The 20,431-nt window shown below is 38.2% G+C and overlaps 1 protein-coding gene across 1 annotated transcript in view; it reads right to left on the bottom strand.

Moving 5' to 3' along the window:
• SORCS2 (sortilin related VPS10 domain containing receptor 2) overlaps window positions 1-20,431 on the bottom strand; it is a 591,852-nt gene that overhangs the window by 44,141 nt on the left and 527,280 nt on the right. Inside the window, exons 12-14 of the mRNA XM_075708979.1 lie at window positions 13,613-13,689; window positions 7,278-7,369; window positions 5,767-5,874 (exon numbers count right to left, since the gene is read on the bottom strand). Of these exons, the coding sequence (XP_075565094.1) occupies window positions 5,767-5,874; window positions 7,278-7,369; window positions 13,613-13,689 (277 nt within the window). The remainder of the gene's footprint in view (window positions 1-5,766; window positions 5,875-7,277; window positions 7,370-13,612; window positions 13,690-20,431) is intronic.

The following is a 20,431-nucleotide window of genomic DNA, read 5'->3' as shown; positions in this document are numbered from 1 at the left end:
AGAAATGATGAATGCTTCCATGTGCAAAAGTAGACACCTGCCTACAAAAAGCAACATAAACAGTGCTTGTGTACACAACAGATCATGTGCAAATATGCTAAGATATTTATTATTTAAGTGCTTTAAACTACAAACACATGCATATACTAAATGCATTAAACAGTAGGTTTGGTTTTTTGTTTTGTTTGTGTTTTTGGTTTGTTTTTTTTTTTTTCTTTGGCTGCCAAAGTGAAAAATGAGGGGCGGAAACAATTTAGTTGAAATTGAACCAAAATATCTTTTTTCATTGTTTCCTGCCCCGCAAAAATAGTAATTGCCAATCATTCTTTCATGCCAAAATATCTTGGTTTCAGCTCTTTTGGGGAAAAAGAAAGGAAATGAATGCTTAGGTTCTGAGAAGTGCTGGGGAGGAGCAGGATGAACATGTTCCCATTTCATCCAGAAGCTCAGTGGCTCCATGATGTTTGCGAATTACCTCCAACATTTTTTTTCCATCTATTTGGTAAATTCCTGTCCAAGAACAACCTTTTAAAATGTAAGCTGTTTGGAAAAAATTGCAGATTTAGTGCCTATCCTGGTGCTTTGTGTAGAAGTAAATACAAGGTGAACAGTGAACAAAATGGATGAATTTAATGCAAAACATATAAGATCATAAAGGATAGCTTTGCATTATTCAGCTCTCTGCTATCATCTTACTTAAAGATCAAATTATTTTGGGATACTTACAAAATTTTATAATTCATTCTTTAGCTAATATTTTTTTTTTCTCTACTCTCATAGTTAAAAATCAGATCTCTTTTGTCACAGGTAGGAAATTCTTCATTCAGACTTCACCTGGTGAAGTAAATAGCCTATGGTCACCTAAACTGTAGCTCCTTCATTCTGAGAGCAAATACAGCAAAATGGAGTTCAAGGCCCCCCTTACTAAAATTTAAGTAAAATGTTTGAACATTTTTATTGTTGGCCAAAGTTTCCAACGTCTACCTCATCATCACCATTTATTAGAATTCGACACTAAAATGGAACTGTCTCCCTGAAAGAGAAGTTAGAGCACCAGAGCTGCAGGCACTCGCTCAGTGCTAGGGGCTCAAAATGACACAAAGAACCTACCTGAATAAAACGTCACGTGTCACCCTTTTTCTCTCCTTCTCTTCTCCTTTAAATAGGGACAAGGTGATAAAAGGTTCATACAGGACATGGATTTCTAAACTTTCAGTTCCTCTTATTCAAATATATTTCCAGGTCTGCCCTCAAAATGTACTAAATATGGGCTTTAGCAAGACACTGAAAGCATCACATTCCCATGCTTCTGAATACGTTATGAAAACTTCATGGGAAGAAAAGAAAAAACAAAGCTTTAAACACTGGACCTCTTTTGAGTGGAGGGAGAGACAGGGGCTGTCCCATGGTCTTGGCTCCAAGACCACAGGCTGGCAGTGACACTACAACACATTGACTTGCTCTGCTAACATCTGTGTCCACAGAGATGGCAGCAAAAGTGTTAGACTTGCCACTAAACAGGCATCTGTACGTCTGGATTAGCCAATATCTAGATTAGACTGAAATAGAGTAACCAGTTTGCTTTTTCGTTGCTCTTTTATCAAGGTCACCATTCTCTTCCTGTCTTTCCATATTCCTCCATCTATTGACAGATACACTCCTCATTATGCAGAGAGTAGGACAACCATTTAATGACTGAGCAATGCTTCTCAAACAAGAGATTAACTATCTGCAAATAAAACCTAGAATTTGCCTTGGGAAATCAGCTATTTTCTTACATACTAAGGCTTCATCTACCATTTCTCTACCTTTTTTAAGGGTTGCAGTATGAGAAAGTAGTGAAGAATTCACAACAGAGAGAAGTACCTCCACCTAGTAAGATACTCAAAGACAACAGGAAAGGTAGTGTGCTGCCATGTGTAGCACAACAATAAGCCCCACAAACTACCTGTAATGTTGATGGTTATTGATGATGTTAAAGGTGAGGTTGACATTCCTAGCAGAATCTCCAGTTGCAAAAATCTGGATGGTTCTCCCTAATAGCTAACACCTATTAATATCATATCCATCTTGTTTTGATTAAGTTTAAACTAGACTATTTTCTTGCTTCCATTATCACCTAGGAACCCAACAGGAATGCAACAATGGACTTTCAAGACACCAAAATGCACATGCAGGAGTTCTGCAGTTCAGAGATGTCAAAGTTCCCAGCAGCATCTTAAGCTGCTACTCCACAAGACCTTAGAAAAAAAAATCCCTCTAGAAAAAAAAATATAATTACCCATAAGGAAGATTTTGATTCTATCTGACATAAATAAAAGCAGTCCTTTTATGTAACCTCTTATTGGCCACGGTCTGTGGTATCATGGTTATCGTGCATACCGGGTTTACGCTGCAATCTAAATAACCCGGTTTGGGAAACACCCCCAGAAAGCTGAACTGTGATCTAGAAGTCATTTTAACAGGTTTGAAACTTTCATTATATGAACTACTTCCTCTGAAGAGGGACATCAATATTTCAGGCACACAGAAATTCTTCCTTTTTCCACTGAATTAGGCCATTACTCAATTCAGTGTTAGTAATTTTTCCCAAGTATAATATATTGTTAAGTATAACACTGGGTTGCAGTAACTTTCATTCTTAAAGAATTTGGAACAAAATAAAGCCTACTAGGCCATGCACTATTTTGATGAATATATATCAATTAATTGAGAAAATTTCTTAGCAAACTTACTTATTCATTTAGCAACAAATGGTGGATTTGAGCTCTTCATTTAGAAATTTTTACACAGATCGAGTTTCCTAAACTTTATGACTACTTTATTGCTTATCTTTCCTAAAACTCTTAACTAGGTCTATTTAGAAATTGATTTTTATACAGAATGAGTTTCCTAAAGTTTTTGAATACATTACCACTTAAAACTCCTAAAAATCTTAAATAGGTTTATTGCAGAGCACAATGGAATAAAATATATTTTCCTTGGCATCTGAGTGTACATATTTTGAATACTGCAGGGGATTTGGATGAATGATTTAGATTGATGTCGACTGGCAGATGACAACTCAGTTTTCATAAAACTTTTGACAAGTCAACATTTGTTTTTTCTCTGTTTTGCAGAAAGCACATAACTTTCTGAAATGAAGACTTGAGACAACCAGGTTCACATTTCCCTGTTTCATCAGTAAAGCTTTCCAGACCACTTCATTTTGGATAAGTTAGGACACAACAGGAATTCAAATGGAAGTCCCTTATGAGTCAGGTCAATGTCCCAGTCATCACGCTGGAGAATGAGAAGTCTCTCTCACAGACAGTATTACTAAGTCCCTTAATGTCCTTCCCAGATAATCTTTCTGTGGATATATATATTTTTTTTTTTAATAAAAATTAGAAACCTTGAAGGAAATCCCCAAGCTGGTTTCAGTGGAAGTGGGATTCTACCCTACAGTAACAGCTGCTTTCTGTACAAGTAAAATATTCTTTGACTCTTTTGTGAATTTATTCTAGAAGCTTTAAATAAAACAGTCTCTGTTCCACTATTTTTCTGTACACTTTTTCAGTTATTATCTTCCCACTTCAGAATTATGTTATCTATAGTAATTCATGCAGATTTTGACATTGGACTCTCTTCTCAAAGTCCTTACTCAAACAAACTCCCTAGCAAAGGGAGAAAATGAAATTCCTATACAAGTAAAAAATGTCAGACTAGGTCTTTAGTAATGGATTTGGGGATTCTTTAGGGTGAAAGACATTGTTAATCTATTCCCATTACCATGCACAAGTTCATCTCACCATGCTCTACCCTAAAGAAAAAGCACTTTTTATCTAATAAAATGGAAAAGATGGCATAGCTGATTTTTTTTTTTCAGGGAGCGCATATCAGTGGATGACATTTCTCAAAAGCAGCAAATCACTGTAGATTAAGTCATGCACAGCAACTCAGTACAAGCATGAAGTTTTGAGAGAAAATGACCTAAGCCAGACAGAACAACAAAAGGTTTTGACGTAAAGTCAGACATAGCACCACTGGGCAAACCACGTCACCCTGAAGGTAAAACCCAAAAAAAAAGCAGTAGGAGAGACAAGGAAGCTGATATAATGGCAACAAGGAAACACATACTGTAAGTTTATTCTTCCCATTATCTTTAGAGTCGGGTAGGAAGGCTGCAAGCCTTTTCAGGGCCAGTGTGGCAGTTAAGTGGTTGATGTCCTCCTTGTTCAGTAGGACTAGCTGCAAAGTAAGATCTTACAAGCCTGGTATTGAGATACTGGAGTCAGACTCTTGTTCTGGCCTTAGAAACATATAAGTCACATGATGCTTTTTTGTCAATCTGGGCTCATGTACCAAATCTTGCTACAGTTTTATATATTTCAGATGGATAATTTCAAAAAGGTATCATTTTACATGAGCTCTTTAGCCTATTCAGCCAGATATTTAAGTATATCTTCACAAAATCACTGTTGTTAATGATACTTAATAATTAAAAAAAAAACCAACCCACAGAGCATATAGTCATCACACATCGTTTTATCTGCCAGTAAGTACAGTTTAGGATAAGCTTTTGATCCCTCTACTTCCACTGAAATCAATGGAAATCCTTCATACAGAGGCATAAGCATCTCCGTGTGGCATATATTATCCTATAAAAAAACCCCTATGCTTGAGAGGAGGGGAAGATGGTGGAGTAATAGTGTTCTTCTCAGGTCATATATGTATAACAGAGGATAAATGGGACAGCGGAGAAAGAATGAGCTAAGAGACCAAATTCATTCCTATGCAGTACAGAGTTATGAACTTGGCACAATGCTTTTAAGTACATTGGGTAAGATTTCTGTTTTGCCGAGGATCCTTTATACAACTCCACACTGGGGTATTTTTTTTTTTTTTTTTCCTGGGGAAAATGCTACTGGGACACGTCAAGGCAGCTCTGTTTGTAACTCCTAGGAGAAAAAGCTTGTCATGAACACACTGAGCTCCAATACAAAGGAAAGAACACACAAGCTGTTCTGATAGGAGCACATGTAACAACCTGCACACCTCTGAGTGCATTCCCTTTTCCTGCTGCAGTCAGCACTTGCCTTTCTCTCTAACTGGACAGGTGTTTTTAGTCTCAGACACTTCTAAAGTATTAGCATTTATCCTAGAGATGGAGCAAAACCTGCAGCTCAGATCCAGATATCCCTGGCCCTTTTGAAAAAGATAAACAGGGGCCTGCGCTGCAGGATTTGGTTATTTTTAACTCTATTCACAGCATGTGTCTCAGTTACTGCACAGAATTAAAACATGTATTTGTTAGCACAGTGTTTGGTTACACAAAGAACTGCAAGGATAGTTACTAGGACAACAACATAGTTGTATACGCTGTGAAGACAATTTTCACAAGAAGAAGGGATAGATATTTAGCATTTTTGAAGTTTGCCTAAGAATCTGTAGAAAACAGAAAAAATGCAGGAAATAGTTATTTTTTTACGTACAGTTCTCAGATTTGTATTTGCAGTCCTATTATTCCATTCTCCCTGGCAGTAACTACGCAAAATTTCATATGAACGTAACACTTCATCTTTACAATCTGAAATACTGCACTCGGGTAATTTCAAAGACAGGTTGCATACTAGGGTTGTTTGGACATCAGTGTAACAGTCTGTGTGACTACAAGAAGCAAAAGCCACTGACTCAAGGACTATCTCAAACATCCACAATTAAAAATATGCTCACATGCCTAAGCAGAGAGCACCCTGAAAAAAAGAGATGAAACCAGAAACTTACGTCATGACCAGTGTCTCGTCTCCAGGTTCACTAAGTAATCCATCTACAAAGACTGAAGTGCTGGTAAAATTATGTGTACTCCAAGTCTGGCCTTCATCTATGCTGAACCTGTAAAAAAGCAGAAATGGTTTTCATTTACAACTATTATTATACAAAACAGAATTAATTAATTCATTAAAAAAAATCCCCTCACTACTAAAGCCCACCATTTATGATCACCAAAATACAATATGCCTGGACAGTATATCATATTAATATGATCTTTTTCTCATCAACGTATCCAGGGGCTCACATCTGTATTAGAAGGTGTATAACAAGTTTACCACAACAATGGAAATTCTCAGGCAAACAAAAACTGAGGTCTGTCAACAAACTATCTTGCTACCTTGTAGGTTCAATAGCAAGTTAATTTACACTTCGTTCTAGTACTCTCTGAGCTAGACACCTGTTAAGCAGAGGTCAGTGAAACAGGAGAAGCAAACCAGCCCAATTGCTAAAACATACAGGAGGTGCGGTAACTGCAGGCATCAAGATGAGGGCCCTTCACAGCTGCTACCATCAACTTAAAAATTTTCAAAACATGCTGAGGGATCAGCAAAACATACTTCAAATACACTGTGCGCCCCAAATTTATGAATAAAAGTCTCTTCTGTACATTTCCTCTAGGTCTTTCAGATAGTAGGTTAATGATGGCTTTCATTCTAGCTAAGTACATAGCCTAGTTCCTATTAGTATATACAGTATTATGCAAAAATGAACCTAGTCAAAAGTAATAAAGATCTCTTACATTTTTTTATGCTGAAGATGATAGTTTTGTATGCCATGACATAAAGTTACCATATTTTGCTTCACTATCATGCAGTTTAAACTTGGTATTTTGTAACAAAAATGGTTTGCAGCAAATCTTTCCTGCCAAACAAGCCGAGAAGGCCATTTTCTGCATTATCACTATATGACAGGATCTACACATACTACAGTTAATTTGTGTACGACTATCTCAGAAGAACTGGGCTTCTTGCATACTGCACTACACAGCACATCAGCACACATAAGTCCACTCCCCATTGGCTCCCAAAGTCTACATTATATTGCTCTTGCCAGAGCGACTCAGGGCTATTCTCCAATGTCATCATTCACTGTGGCCCTTGGAGGGGACAGAGCCTTATTACAGTATGAACGAACTATCCTGACTGGATACCTAAGCCTTATATGCATCGTAGGTTGAGCATCATTGCGTTGTAGAGTTCCAGGATAGCCTTTTAAACAAAAATATCTACATGGTGCAAGAAAATTTTATTATGATTAATCCATTATGCCATGGTACCTTTACCACCATGAAGTAATCTTTAAGAAAACATCCATCTGCATTTTGTTGACTTAATGAATGTTAAATAAAGCTGACTCCACCTGCATTTCATACATGATCACATCAAAATGCTCATCTTAAACTCTGAACTTTGCCTGATGTCTCGAATACACAATAGCTCTACTCTAATTGACTGTAGGATTACTTGAGTATTTTCAGAGGGATGGAGGTGTCTTTGATCGCCACAATAACTCCACCATGGTCCAGGTACAAGATGTGATGCTCTTCTTCAAAGACCTACAATTCAGACAAAAAAAGGCCAGCTAAGCAAACATACAGAACAGCAGAAATAAAACGTACGAGCAAACCAGGATTAAAAGACTTCTAAGTTTTATAATGTACACACTTCAAATTGAAAAGGACATAAAAGTCACTCTAACTCTTATATTTCTCCCAGCTGTAAAAGAGAAGAAAGTTAAGCAGGTGAATCAGAAAATGTTCAGGTTCAAATCACAGTCAGATTAAACTGTCTAAAATGATTTTAGCCCAAGCTTATATTTCTCACAGTATGCATTTTGCATTCCTTCCTATTATATATCACCAAGCAACCTATCACCTTACTTTGGTATTTGCCATATTCTGTGTATCTTGCAGAATAAAATGCTTTGTAGTCTAATTCTAAGAAAAATAGGAAAAGTATTGCTGTCCATGACTTTTTCATGTGTTTTCCAGACTCTACAGAACTTGAAATAATTGGCGCAAGCATGCTTTCTGTATTTCCAGTGTCAATGATTTATTTAAATTCAAACTTTATGTGATCTCACACAGAGGCAGCTCTGAGTTCTGAACAAAAATACACGTAATATTGATTTAATGGTATAAAGGATTCAAAATTTCCTAAATTCTTTTCCTTCGTCTTCTAGAGGTCATCAGCAGTAATAACATAAATGAACAGGTAAATATCTCCCCTTTTTTACATTTGAAATCTGTTTTAAGACAGGGTTTACTCATGTTATTAACCTGTGAAAGTTCATTTAACATAAGAGCAGGTGATAAAGTGAGAGCTACTACACATACTTAGCAGTTAATAGAAGAACACGCAGCCTCCTACATGCTTTGACAAAGCAAAGGTGAAAAACATAATCGTTACCTTTACTTTGCCTTGTGAATGAAAAAAAAACCTGACAATACTAAATGCTTCTTTTTTTGACAATACTAAATGCCACATTTAGATGATATATCAGCAAGACTGAACCGGGGTGGGGTGGGGGTGGCAGGGGGAAGTATCTTACAGCACATTCACAATTACTTCAAAAATAGTAAGCATTTAATTTGGGTTCACAATTCAGTCTTCCTCTCATCTAGTAAGAGCATATTTTATGGGAATCCTAGGCCTTCAAGTGTCTGATCAGCTTTTCAGTGTTGCCATTTTACAGGCAAAACCCTGATATGAGGCATTTACAGTCCTATCTACTTGTTCCACACAGCTGCATATTTTAGAAGAGAATTCAGTAAAGGATAGACATTAATTTTAGATGCACTTCAAAAGGATGAGATCAGCTGGAGTCAGATAAGCAAGCAGAGTTTTGATCCTCCTCTAAACTTTGTTTGAACTTTTGCTCAAATTAAAATGAAATGGTATATGCTGGGACATGAAGTCTCCAAAAGCTTCACCATCACACTAAAGATAAAGGAAGCTGGTATCTGCATCACTTTATCCAAATCAGGTCTTCCCAGAAAAGCATCATGGCACTCCCTCATGCACCATTTCAGTACCCCAGCTTTACCCTACATCCACTTGGCACACTATAAAGCACAGCGGACACATTACAGGCACATTAATGCCATCTTTATATCATGCTTTTCTTGCACACATTTCAAACATTTAAGAACCAAAACGTATGACATTCCTGATGAAAGCAACTCTTTATCTTCAGTACATTGAAAAGAATTAATGATTTCATGCCTGTGGAGTTCAGCACAAAAGTAAATATTTATCTACTTTCTAGAAACAAAACCAAGACAAACAGTTTGCAAAGGCTTTAGGCAAAGGTGGTCCCAGTGTCAGAGCTGAAGTTCGAACCCAGCAACAAGTGATACATATGTTCACAGTCAGCCACAAATTCTGATATATGCCTCTCCACTAACTAAAGTCAGGTAATAAATTTATTATGATCCTTACTAGTAGCAACTAGAGAAGTAGATTTTTATAGCCTATTTCTATGTTTTTTCCTTCTTCTGTAATTTTTGGAGCATGTTATGTGCTTTATGATTGTAATGTCAACTTCTTTTCTCTCTCTTTCTCTCCTCCCTCTGCTCTCCATGTTTTTTCTGTGTCTGTCCTTACAACTTCAGCAGCTATTTCAGGCTGGGGTATCTGTTGGGAGCAATTAGGAGAGCTCTACAAAATCAATGAAAACATGTTTAAATGATCCTAGAGGAATATACTGCACTCAATTTTACTCTGAGATACCTAAGTTTCAAAAGTAACCAAAAATGCACACAGTCACTTGCTTCTCTCACAAAGTGACATCCATTTCTAAACTCAAATCTGGAAACAGTTTCCTACATAGAATAAGCCAGTTGGACCTCCCCAGGGGTGAGAGGCTGGGGTTGCAGCCTTTACTGTTGGGCTTAAATGTGTCACCATTCATCTCTTAAGATGTCTGCAGGAAAACAAGTAGTCTTGCTTAAACAAAGGTTTTCCAAATTGCTTTGATACAAAAGGATTTGACATAGGGAAATAACATTCCAACAAACAAAGCACTGGACTAAAGATTCAGAGATCTAGATTCCATTCCTAGACCTACAACACACTTTCTGTGTAACCTTATTAGCTTAACTGAGAATTTTGTTGCTACGCTAGCTACTTTGGTAGCAGATCAAATATGAAAGGTTCTCTGTTGCTGATATTTTTCCTTTTATATAAGCCATTGCTTTTGAAAGCCAGACCTTTCTCTTACTCTGTTTAGCCTATTTCAAGCACAGCGTTGTAACACATGCTTTTGAAATAGCAATAGCAACCATAACTGCGAACAGAAATAATTATTTTTTTAAAAATAAGTAAAACACACTCATATGTATACACAAGGTCATCCTTAGCATTTGACAGAGTATCGTAATATTTTAAAAATCAGGACTGAAAAAACAGGCCCCACAGAGGAAAAAAAAATGTATAAAACCTGTATGGTCTGAAATTGTGTTGAAAGCTAGCCCATTTCTCCCAGGATGCAAGATTTATTTATCTCTCCGAGTCCTATCATGTTCATTAACACATTTTATGATATTGTTTTCCAGGTATAATAGACATAGAAATCTTCCAAATAGACATCTCTGTCCCACAAGTTTACCTTCGGCTACATCTTTGTGGTTCACTTAAAATGATCTAAACCCATGTAGTTCAGGATAATGTCAAGGTGAGCTTCCCTTCTCCTACAGGCCAGATCACTGCTACTGCATAGAGGTTTAAGCTACTTGTCAATTAGTTCCTAAACTACTGCTTTTTACAGTGCAACGTTGTACAATATAGAGTCAGAAATTTCAGTCTGACTTAAAATGGTACACAGTAGGGTGATAGTTTCAGGAGATACCAACAAAGAGCTCAGGCATCATGCAACAAAAAGACAGGAGAACAAGTGGAGCCAGCCCAAGTGGTATTGTGGCTACTTATCAGAATCCTTGCTTTACTCTTCCATTTATCACCAGTATTTACTTAATTGCACAAAACACTCATTTGGGCATTTTTATTTCTTCTTATGAACACTGGCTGTACATACTGCAATAATAAGTCTTCCTGAACTCTCATGTGACCTTATCATATGCAAGCTATGGAAACATGGGCTCAGCTGAAATAATTTTAAGTGTATAGAGCTAGTTAAAAAATTATGGAAGGAAAATGATCAGCAGATCATTGTTAAATTGAGAATGTATTACAAATTCAGGAACTCAGGGACTGGTCCCAGTTATGAATTGCAAACTGAACCTGAGTCAGCAATGTGATGCTACTGCAAGGAAGAGAAATCTTCTGAAATGAGGTGTCAGTAATGTCAAGACATCAAGGGCAATCATTTCCTTCTGTTTAGTACCAATAAAATTTGTAATTTTACATCCAGTTTTACCATGCTTCAGGAGAGGGATATCATATTAGACAGTCCAATCACTGAGCAACAAAAAGGAAAAGCACTTCAGAAATTTGATCCATTAGGAAAATCAGTGGATTTGAGTTTGCTTTTTTCCAAGGGAAAAAACCCTATGCTCTGGGTAGACATGAGAATCAACTTTCAACACCTGAAAAGTTATTCAAAGGTGACAGGAAACCAATCCTCTCCAAAGACAAGAAGAAATCAACTTACCTTGCAAAATCTGTGAAACTGCAAGAATAACAGCAAAAAGCATAGCCAGCTTATGTTTAATGTTCTGAAAAATCTATGAAGAATGGTGAAACACCACATAGGAAGACTGCAGAATCTCCTACAGTGAAGGATTAACAAACAGGTCTGGCAAACCTCTGTTAGAGGTGTTCTTCTTATGTTTGATACTGTCATAGAGCACATGGTTGGATTATGTGATCTTTGACCTTCCTCCCAGTCCTATATTCCTATGAACCACTACTGCTATTACTTCAGAAAAGCTTTTAATTAATTCATTGAACTGCCTTTTCTCCAAAGTCCTTTATATTTACTTTTCTGCGTTGCCCTGACAGTCTACTGAAGCACAGACTGCTCTTCTAGTCTGCAGACAGCTCTGCAACATCATGTGTCACGTGTGAGGAAGGTGACACGCACTCACTAATGACAACCGCAAAGTTTCTACATCAGTAACTTAAACCCACCCGAAGAGCTGTGCTGAAACATGAGCTTCGCTCTGCTTTTGACAGCTCACGAGACCTGTAATTTACTGTCTAAATAATTCCCATATCATCGGACTGAAGCCTTGTCTTTCATTGCATGAACTCCGACAGAGAAAGGAAATGTACCGCTGTCCTCTGGAAGAACTGTTTGATCATGAACAGCGAGGCTATAAAATACATACAATAATCGACATTTTCATTCTGATGGCAAATATTAAGACTGAGTAAGCTCTTTCAAAGGCTTCATAGCAGTTTTAATTAAAATAAAGCTAGCAATGGTGGTTTTCATTTTCACTGTCATAATGAGGGATCAGGTTGTGGCTGGTTTTACAGCACACAATAGTCATCTTAAGGTCAAGTTTCATCACATATCATTTGCCTGAGTGTCTCATAAATAAAAAGTGGTGAAAATATGAATCTGATCTCCTTCACTCTTGCCTTCTTATTTTTCACCCCAGAAAAACCATAGAACTTTGGCAAATAGTGACACTAAATTGTTAGAGAGGTCTCTGTGAAGTACTGGACAACACAGTACCCACTGTAAATCCTGGAAGACTTTTGCATTTAAACACCTATTTATCATCTGCTACAATTCAAGATCGAATTTGGCATAAAATTTTATCTTTTAACCCTCAAAGGACATTATCATGACAAAAATAATGTATTTCTTTTTAAAAGTCCTTCTATGGAGTGTTAATAGCACACTACAATAGCAATATAAGAAACTGGCTGTATTTTTCTTTTTATCTCAAACTCCCTGAGCTCAGTAATACTTGTGAGAGCATTTTCACACTTAGTTCTTCTCAGATAACAACACAACTGAATTTTATTTTAGCTGAACACTAAAAGACTACTTTAACTGAAATTAAATGACTTTTTGACACACTTTGGTGGTTTGAGGGTTGTTTTTGTCCTGGATATAGATTATAAGTAGATTGCAGAACTTCCTTATATCTTACGATCACGATTGTTGTTGCTATTTACATTCAAAGAGAAAATATCCCCGTGACTGAACATTGCTGAAACAGAGCAATTTAGGAAAAAAACCCACATAATAAAGGTGCAATGTTTAAATTGACACTAGGCATTGGAAGCAAAAGACATCCAGAATTCAAATAGCATTACAGCTACTACGAGACGGGGTTTTTTAAAATATTTTTATGTTTGTAGTCCCAGAATTGATTAAATCATACTAAAAAAGACATTCAAAGGCTTATTGCTTTTTCAAACTCTTTTTGCTTTCTCAGTTGCAATGAAGAACAAAGTTTAAGCTTAAATACCAGTTTTCAGACTATGAAGAATTTCTTCCTTTCTACCTAAACCACATCTTTCAGCTTAGAATAGTCGTACTGCCAGATCCAACCGAAGTCCACTTCATCATTAGCACAGAAAGGTTACTTAAATTATTAAAAACCTAAACAGACTCTCTACATGTTTTTTTAAGCAAGATACTTCTAAAATCTTTAAAAAGACCAAAATATTTGAATTTCAGCAGAACCTGACAGCCTGACCAATTTGAGTCTTTGCAATGATCTCCTTAATCTCTCCCAGCTTCCAAGCGCAATGGGGATAATAATAGCCACCTCCCTTGAAACAGTGGGTATATAAAGATTAGTTAAGCATTATAAGTTTCATCATATTGGGTATGTTAAAATTATTTCCAGGTGCCTTTGATGATTCCTTTTTCCTACCTGACGCCACGTGTTCCCACAGTCAGACGTTATGTACATTTCTTCTTTATATTCAACCAGCTGGGACCCCAGGTTACCTGTCACAAAACAGGAGGAAACAAGGGTTGCATCTACATGAGCAAGAGAGATTGGATCTAGACCTGACACCAGGCACAGTGAGAAGTTTCTAGGTAAGAGCAAGAACTAAGCTTAGATGGTCAGCAGGCTTATTTCATTTCTGGTAGCACCAGATAAATCCTTTTAAAATCATATACATATACACTTTTAACTTCTTCCTTTACATTGCTAGCTATCCATAGGTGAGAGCAATGAGGCTTAATTCTAATACTGAAATGCAGAGGCCAAACCAACATTTTAGTTTTGTTGCTGCATACTGAAAAATTATTATAAAAGAACATGTATTTAAGATGTAAGTCTGAAACGTCCATAAACTCAGAAGCCATACCTTAACCTTAATCACATTCAGTAAAATTATTCGTCCTGAACTTGAATTGTTAAAACAAAAACGGTTTTATCTGCAAGACTTTATGAAGCTGTAGCAAAATCTAGAATCTGGAGAAATACGTAATATTGAAAAGAGGAGGCGATGGGTTGAAAAAGTATAAATACAAAAGAATTTAAAGCAGAATTACTACAGACTTTAGCTAAATATTGACCAGTAAGCTACTGAATATTTTGACAAAAAGCACTGAGGAGCAGCAGCTAGCATTCAGGTTACTGCAAAGCAAACAGAAGCTTTAAAACAAACCAATGGAAGATATCTTAGCGGATGCAATTCCAAATACTGAGATCTCAATTTTTTAACATGCAATATTTCAAATAGCAAACTATTAAACCACCAGGTAGTTTACAGTATTCTAGGGGAGAAGCAATCATAGCAAAATATTCCTTCTAAATTACATCCTCCAGGGGATTTTGACTTAAATATATGGTTTGTGTGTTTTTACAGTAAAAGTAAGATCGAAGTTATCAGATCTTCTTAAGCAGGAGACATGAGAAAAGAAAACACTTGAGATCAGGATAGTGTTATGAAATGTCACTTGTGTGTTATATAAATAGCTGGTTTTAACTACCAGACAGATCTGTTTATGCAGAGTGTGCTCATTAGTGCTGAAAGGTTCCTGAGAGGAATGACAGCACCCACTGACCAAAATACACACTCTATTTAGACTATCAAGATTGCATGTGCTCCGCTGTTTAATGGTATAACTCTACATTATTTAACCCTAAATACAGCCTAGACAGGATTAGGATATTTATGTTTGTCGTGGTTTAGCCCCAGCCAGCAACTAAGCACCACGCAGCCGCTTGCTCACTCCCCCTACCCCGATGGGATGGGGGAGAGAATTGGAGGAATAAGAGTGAGAAACACTCCTGGGTTGAGATAAGAACAGTTTAATAATTGAAATAAAGTAAAATAGTAATGATAATAGTAACAGTATAACAATGATAATAATAATAATGATATACGAAGCAAGTGATGCACAATGCAATTGCTCACCACCCGCCGACCGATACCCAGACAGTTCCCAAGCAGCGATCGCTGCCCCCTGGCCACCCCCCCCCACCCCAGTTTCTATACTGAGCATGACTCCATATGGTATGGAATAGCCCTTTGGCCAGGTTGGGTCAGCTGTCCTGGCTGTGCCCCCTCCCAGTTTCTTGTGCGCCTGGCAGAGCATGGGAAGCTGATAAAGTCCTTGACTAGCATAAGCAGTACTCAGCAACAACTAAAACATCAGTGTGTTATCAACATTCTTCTCCTACTAAATCCAAAACACAGCGCTATGCCTGCTACTAGGAAGAAAATTAACTCTATCCCAGCTGAAACCAGGACAATGTTGAATCAGGGAACTTATAGGAGTCAGTTTATTTATTTCAACTGCATCTAATGTTTCAGAAGACACCACTGCCCCTTCTTGGGTTTTCATCTTTCCAACCCACTTCACACTGTCTTTCAAATAATTCAGCACAGACTTAGCTGGCCATGCCATTTTGAAAATAAGACCCTATTCCTGTAGACAATGAGAATATCTGATAAGGTCAGTACAGTATGGATGAAAGGGATGTGGAGTGAACACAAATTTTTAGAAACAGGCTTGTATGGATGAAGTAGAAGTAAGACCTGTAAGATTAAAAATGTGCCAAAACCAGCTTAGACTCAAAGTGCCGGGATGACCCTTATGACTACTACTGGATGTGACAACAGTTGTGCCAAGTGTGAAGGAAAGAGAAATGGGTAATTATGGAGTGAACAGACCCTATTTTTTTCCCCTGCAAACATCTTCATCCTGGGCTGCATCAAAAGCAGCATGGCCAGCAGGTCGAGGGAGGGGATTCTGCCCCTCTGCTCTGCTCTGGTGAGACCCCACCTGCAGTACTGCGTCCAGCTCTGGGGCCCTCAGCACAAGAAGGACAGGGACCTGTTGGAGTGAGTCCAGAGGAGGCCACAAAAATGATCCGAGGGCTGGAGCACCTCTCCTATGGGGACAGGCTGAGAGAGTTGGGGTTGTTCAGCCTGGAGAAGAGAAGGCTGCGAGGAGACCTTATTGCGGCCTTCCAGTACTTAAAGGGGGCCTATAGGAAAGATGGGGAGAATCTTTTTAACAAGGCCTGTTGTGACAGGACAAGGAATAATGGATTTAAACTCAAGAAGAATAGATTTAGACTAGACATGAGAAAGAAATTTTTTACAATGAGGGTGGTGAGGCACTGGAACAGGTTGCCCAGAGAGGTAGTGGAGGCCCCGTCCCTGGAAACATTCAAGGTCAGGTTGGACGGGGCTGTGAGCACCCTGATCTGGTTAAAGCTGTCCCTGCTCACTGCAGGGGGGTTGGGCTAGATGACCTCTAAAGGTCCCTTCCAACCCAAAGCATTCTATGATTTTGTGATTCAAAACCAGCCCACCATTAAGTCAGCACCAAGGCCACGGGGTGCTCGCCCAGATTGCGTGGTCTCACCTTCCCACTGCTCTGCCTGCTGACTTGGTCTACGCAGCCAGGGTAGCGAGGGCCATCACATGGCTTCCCCAAAGGGTTATCATTTATACATAAGGCTGTCTAGTTTTCAGAAACAAAGGCTCTAGTGATACCAGCAACCAAAATCAAATTTCCATGACAGAAAGTTACACCACCAGTATTAAGGACAAAGGACCATAGGCCTAACACAAGGTTCAAATTTTCAAAAAAATAGATTAAGCTTTTGGTTTTATTCTGTCCAATGGTCTTTGGAAAATTAGATGTTTTGGTTACAGTCATGTTGCATTCATTTAGGCAGATCTTCCAGTATAAGAGAAAAAAACCCTAACAATTAAACATGATTAAGTCATGAATATTATCTAATAAGACAGATCTAAAATGAAAGCTTCACATTTGAATTCAGTTGTCTTTTCTCCCCAAATTCAAGTTTATTTAAATTTATTTGGTTTATGGCCATTTTCAATTTATTATCACTTTGAATCCTAGAACCCCACTTAAGCAAAGATGAGGAAACATGATCTGATTTTCCCAAGTCTCACACATCTCATCAGCAAGTGGGACCAAATCCCATCAGCTTTGTGTAGCAAACATTAATCTGATCAGTCAAAAGAGGTATGAATGAGAAATCACCTTCTCAGGATTTGTAGGAAGGGAAGGGAGATTTGATTTGTTGTTTATACAAAACATATTTCTTTTGCTATTCTTACTTTCCTTTGTATAGTTTTCAATGGTATATGTTTCTGCAAATGGGTATATCCTTGTGCTTCTGCAATTACTCACAGAACTTTTTCTTTGGGATAGCTGGGGATAGAAATATTTATTTCCTTGCTAGAATCTAAAGTATTGCTGTCGGTTTACACCCTTCTTTGCACAGATACCTTAATGAACGCATTAGTAATTTTGCTCCTGGATAAATGCTGTTTATTCTACCTCTTTTTACCACTTACTGGAATCTGCTTACGTGAGTAGGTCTTTATTTTGAGAACTGCTCTGGATCTGCCCTTTAAAAGTGCAGTGGTAAACTGCCTTAGCTAATGGAGAATTAGTCTGTAAACTAAAAAGCATCAACTTGTGCTTCGTTAGAAAGATTTTATATCCAGCTGATATGGTGATGACTGAAAGATATTCGCAACAGCTTTGTAACTGCACCTCTGTAACAAGACAGACATGATTTCTCCTAGTTTTGGTTTTACCTTTATTGCTTTTTCTTGGTAAATCAGCAAAAGGAGCTAGTGGACTCAATTTTAATTACAGAGAAATGCCATTATGTCAAAACCCACAACTGATGACAAACTTGGCATAGAGGCTGGTGTGCTGCTTTCGGAAAAAGGACTTCACTGCTCTTTGACCTTTGAAAGTAGTCCGTCCCCAGGCCAAGGGTGAAAACCCAGAGGTGGTGCATGCAGGAACTTCTGATTGCTGAGGTAATGTTCCATGCATTAATGAAGGATGTAATTTCCAATACTTCCAGATTTTTTAGGAGATGCAAAATTATGTAATAGAACTGCAAACTTTATAAACTCAAGTGTTCAAGCACATAAGAAAACCCTTTCTGTAAGGGATGATAAAACTTTTCAATTTAGTTGCAGTTTGCTGTGCGGGTACTGCAGACAATGTCTTGCTGAAAACAGCACCAGTGGATTCAGAAAGGAAAAGCAGGTGAGGCAGCAAGCGGGAAACCGGCATCACCAACAGAGACAGGGAGGCTCCTGCAAAGCGCAGGAACACATGGGAGGGTGTGATGAGTTTAAGCCAAGGGTATCTTTGAAAGCTGTTAGCCTGAAAAAGTAGAACTGGAATAAAAGTAAGTCCTTCAAAGAACTTAGCGGACTCACCACAGTTTTATTTGCAAACCTTTCTATTTAACGTGTGTCACACGAGTTATGAGTTTTCTCTATTTAAAGAACTACATCGCTTTAACTTTATTTTTTATATTCTAATAAAAAATAACTTCAAAAATTTGGGACATTCTGTTATTTTTAAGATTTAAAATAAAGTGCACCAATTTACTTCTACCTTGCAGTGTGTCATGTTACTGGATTAATCCAGCTAACTAGACAAAGCACATGTAATAGAACTCCATAAGCCCCTTTACAACAGCTACTATTCACATTAAATGAAATGCAAAAAATCCTGACATTAATAGCATTACAAACAAATGACTACGAAGTCACAGGAACACTCAGAAAGTACAAGCTGAAAGTTTCCTGAAAGTTTCCATGCCGTATCTAAGTGGAATTATGCACCTTATTTGTGGGAAGCGTGGCAGCCAATAACACAGGTGCACAACTGACATCAGGATGAGGTGATACAGAAGGTGAGAAACAGCCAAATTATGCTCAGCTCCAAGACTAGAAGCCAATACTTAACAGTTTTTAAGTACCATTCCCACCACACCCTGAAGTGTTCAGACTGTACCGCACACCCACAAACGTCAGTGTGCTGTTTGCCTGGTGAATCACACCAAAATCTGTGCTCCTAATTGCACCTTCAAATGTCTGCAGTACCTCCTCAGGTGTGCCACTACAACATGGAAACTTTTTTAACATTTTAGTGGTTCTGTGTTAGATCTCAAAATCCATCTGTGGTAACCAGTAAAGGTAATACAATGCACTGAAGGGATTCAGGTTCATACTGGAAAAAGTTACTGAATCTGGAATGGGTAATCGCTGCAGACTATATTAGCCAGCACTATCAATGGTATCATTTTAACATCACTTTTTAATCTAAACGGCCTGAAAACTCCTCCGACACATGACACTGAGTGTTTTGCCATCTAGTTTCAAGAATTTTTGTCTGTAAACAGAAGCTTCTCAACTTTGTCTTACATTATTTTATATTCTTTTTGTAGCTACATGACATGAACAGGAAAGAAGACTTCAAATTACCTTGAGTGTTTGCTTCAACTTTGCTTTCTACATTTCTCATTTTGTGGTTTAGCCCCAGAGAGCAACTAAGCACCACGCAGCCGCTTGCTCACTCCCCCTACCCCGATGGGATGGGGGAGAGAATTGGAAGAGTAAGAGTGAGAAACACTCCTGGGTTGAGATAAGAACAGTTTAATAATTGAAATAAAGTAAAATGGTAATGATAATAATAACAATGTAATAATTATGATAACAATAATAATATACAAAGCAAGTGATGCACAGTGCAATTGCTCACCACCCGCCGACCGATACCCAGACAGTTCCCGAGCAGCAATCGCTGCTCCCCGGCCAACCCCCCCAGTTTCTATACTGAGCATGATGCCATATGGTATGGAATAGCCCTTTGGCCAGTTTGGGTCAGCTGTCCTGGCTGTGCCCCCTCCCAGTTTCTTGTGCAGCTGGCAGAGCATGGGAAGCTGAAAAGTCCTTGACTAGCATAAGCAGTACTCAGCAACAACTAAAACATCAGTGTGCTATCAGCATTCTTCTCATCCTAAATCCAAAACACAGCACTATGCCTGCTACTAGGAAGAAAATTACCTCTATCCCAGCCAAAACCAGGACACTCATGCAATTTTAAATACATTGTTGTTAAAGGCAGTTGGAGACTCACCCTCTGTCCCTAACAAAGGGATGGCATTATTGCAAACACCATGCATATGTAAAATAAGGCAAGGCCAGAGACTGCCCTGCAGCCCTGAGCCAGTTGGCGTGACCTGACCACATTCACACCACAGAGCACTCGGCCCCAGCTGTCCCCAGGTGGTGGCTGCAATGGCCAGGACAGGAGATTATTGTTGCGATTATTGTATTATTGTGAGCGTCCCCCCACTCCTGCCCCAAGTTCAATTACCTGAAATAACATGAGGGTTATGTTATAGACCATGAAAACGATGTTTTCATGTGATGAA

This window comes from Pelecanus crispus, chromosome 4 (assembly GCF_030463565.1).
Source record: "Pelecanus crispus isolate bPelCri1 chromosome 4, bPelCri1.pri, whole genome shotgun sequence".
Classification (NCBI taxonomy): domain Eukaryota; kingdom Metazoa; phylum Chordata; class Aves; order Pelecaniformes; family Pelecanidae; genus Pelecanus; species Pelecanus crispus.
The sequence above is the reverse complement of the archived record's forward strand: the minus strand, read 5'-3'. Positions and strand labels throughout refer to the sequence as shown.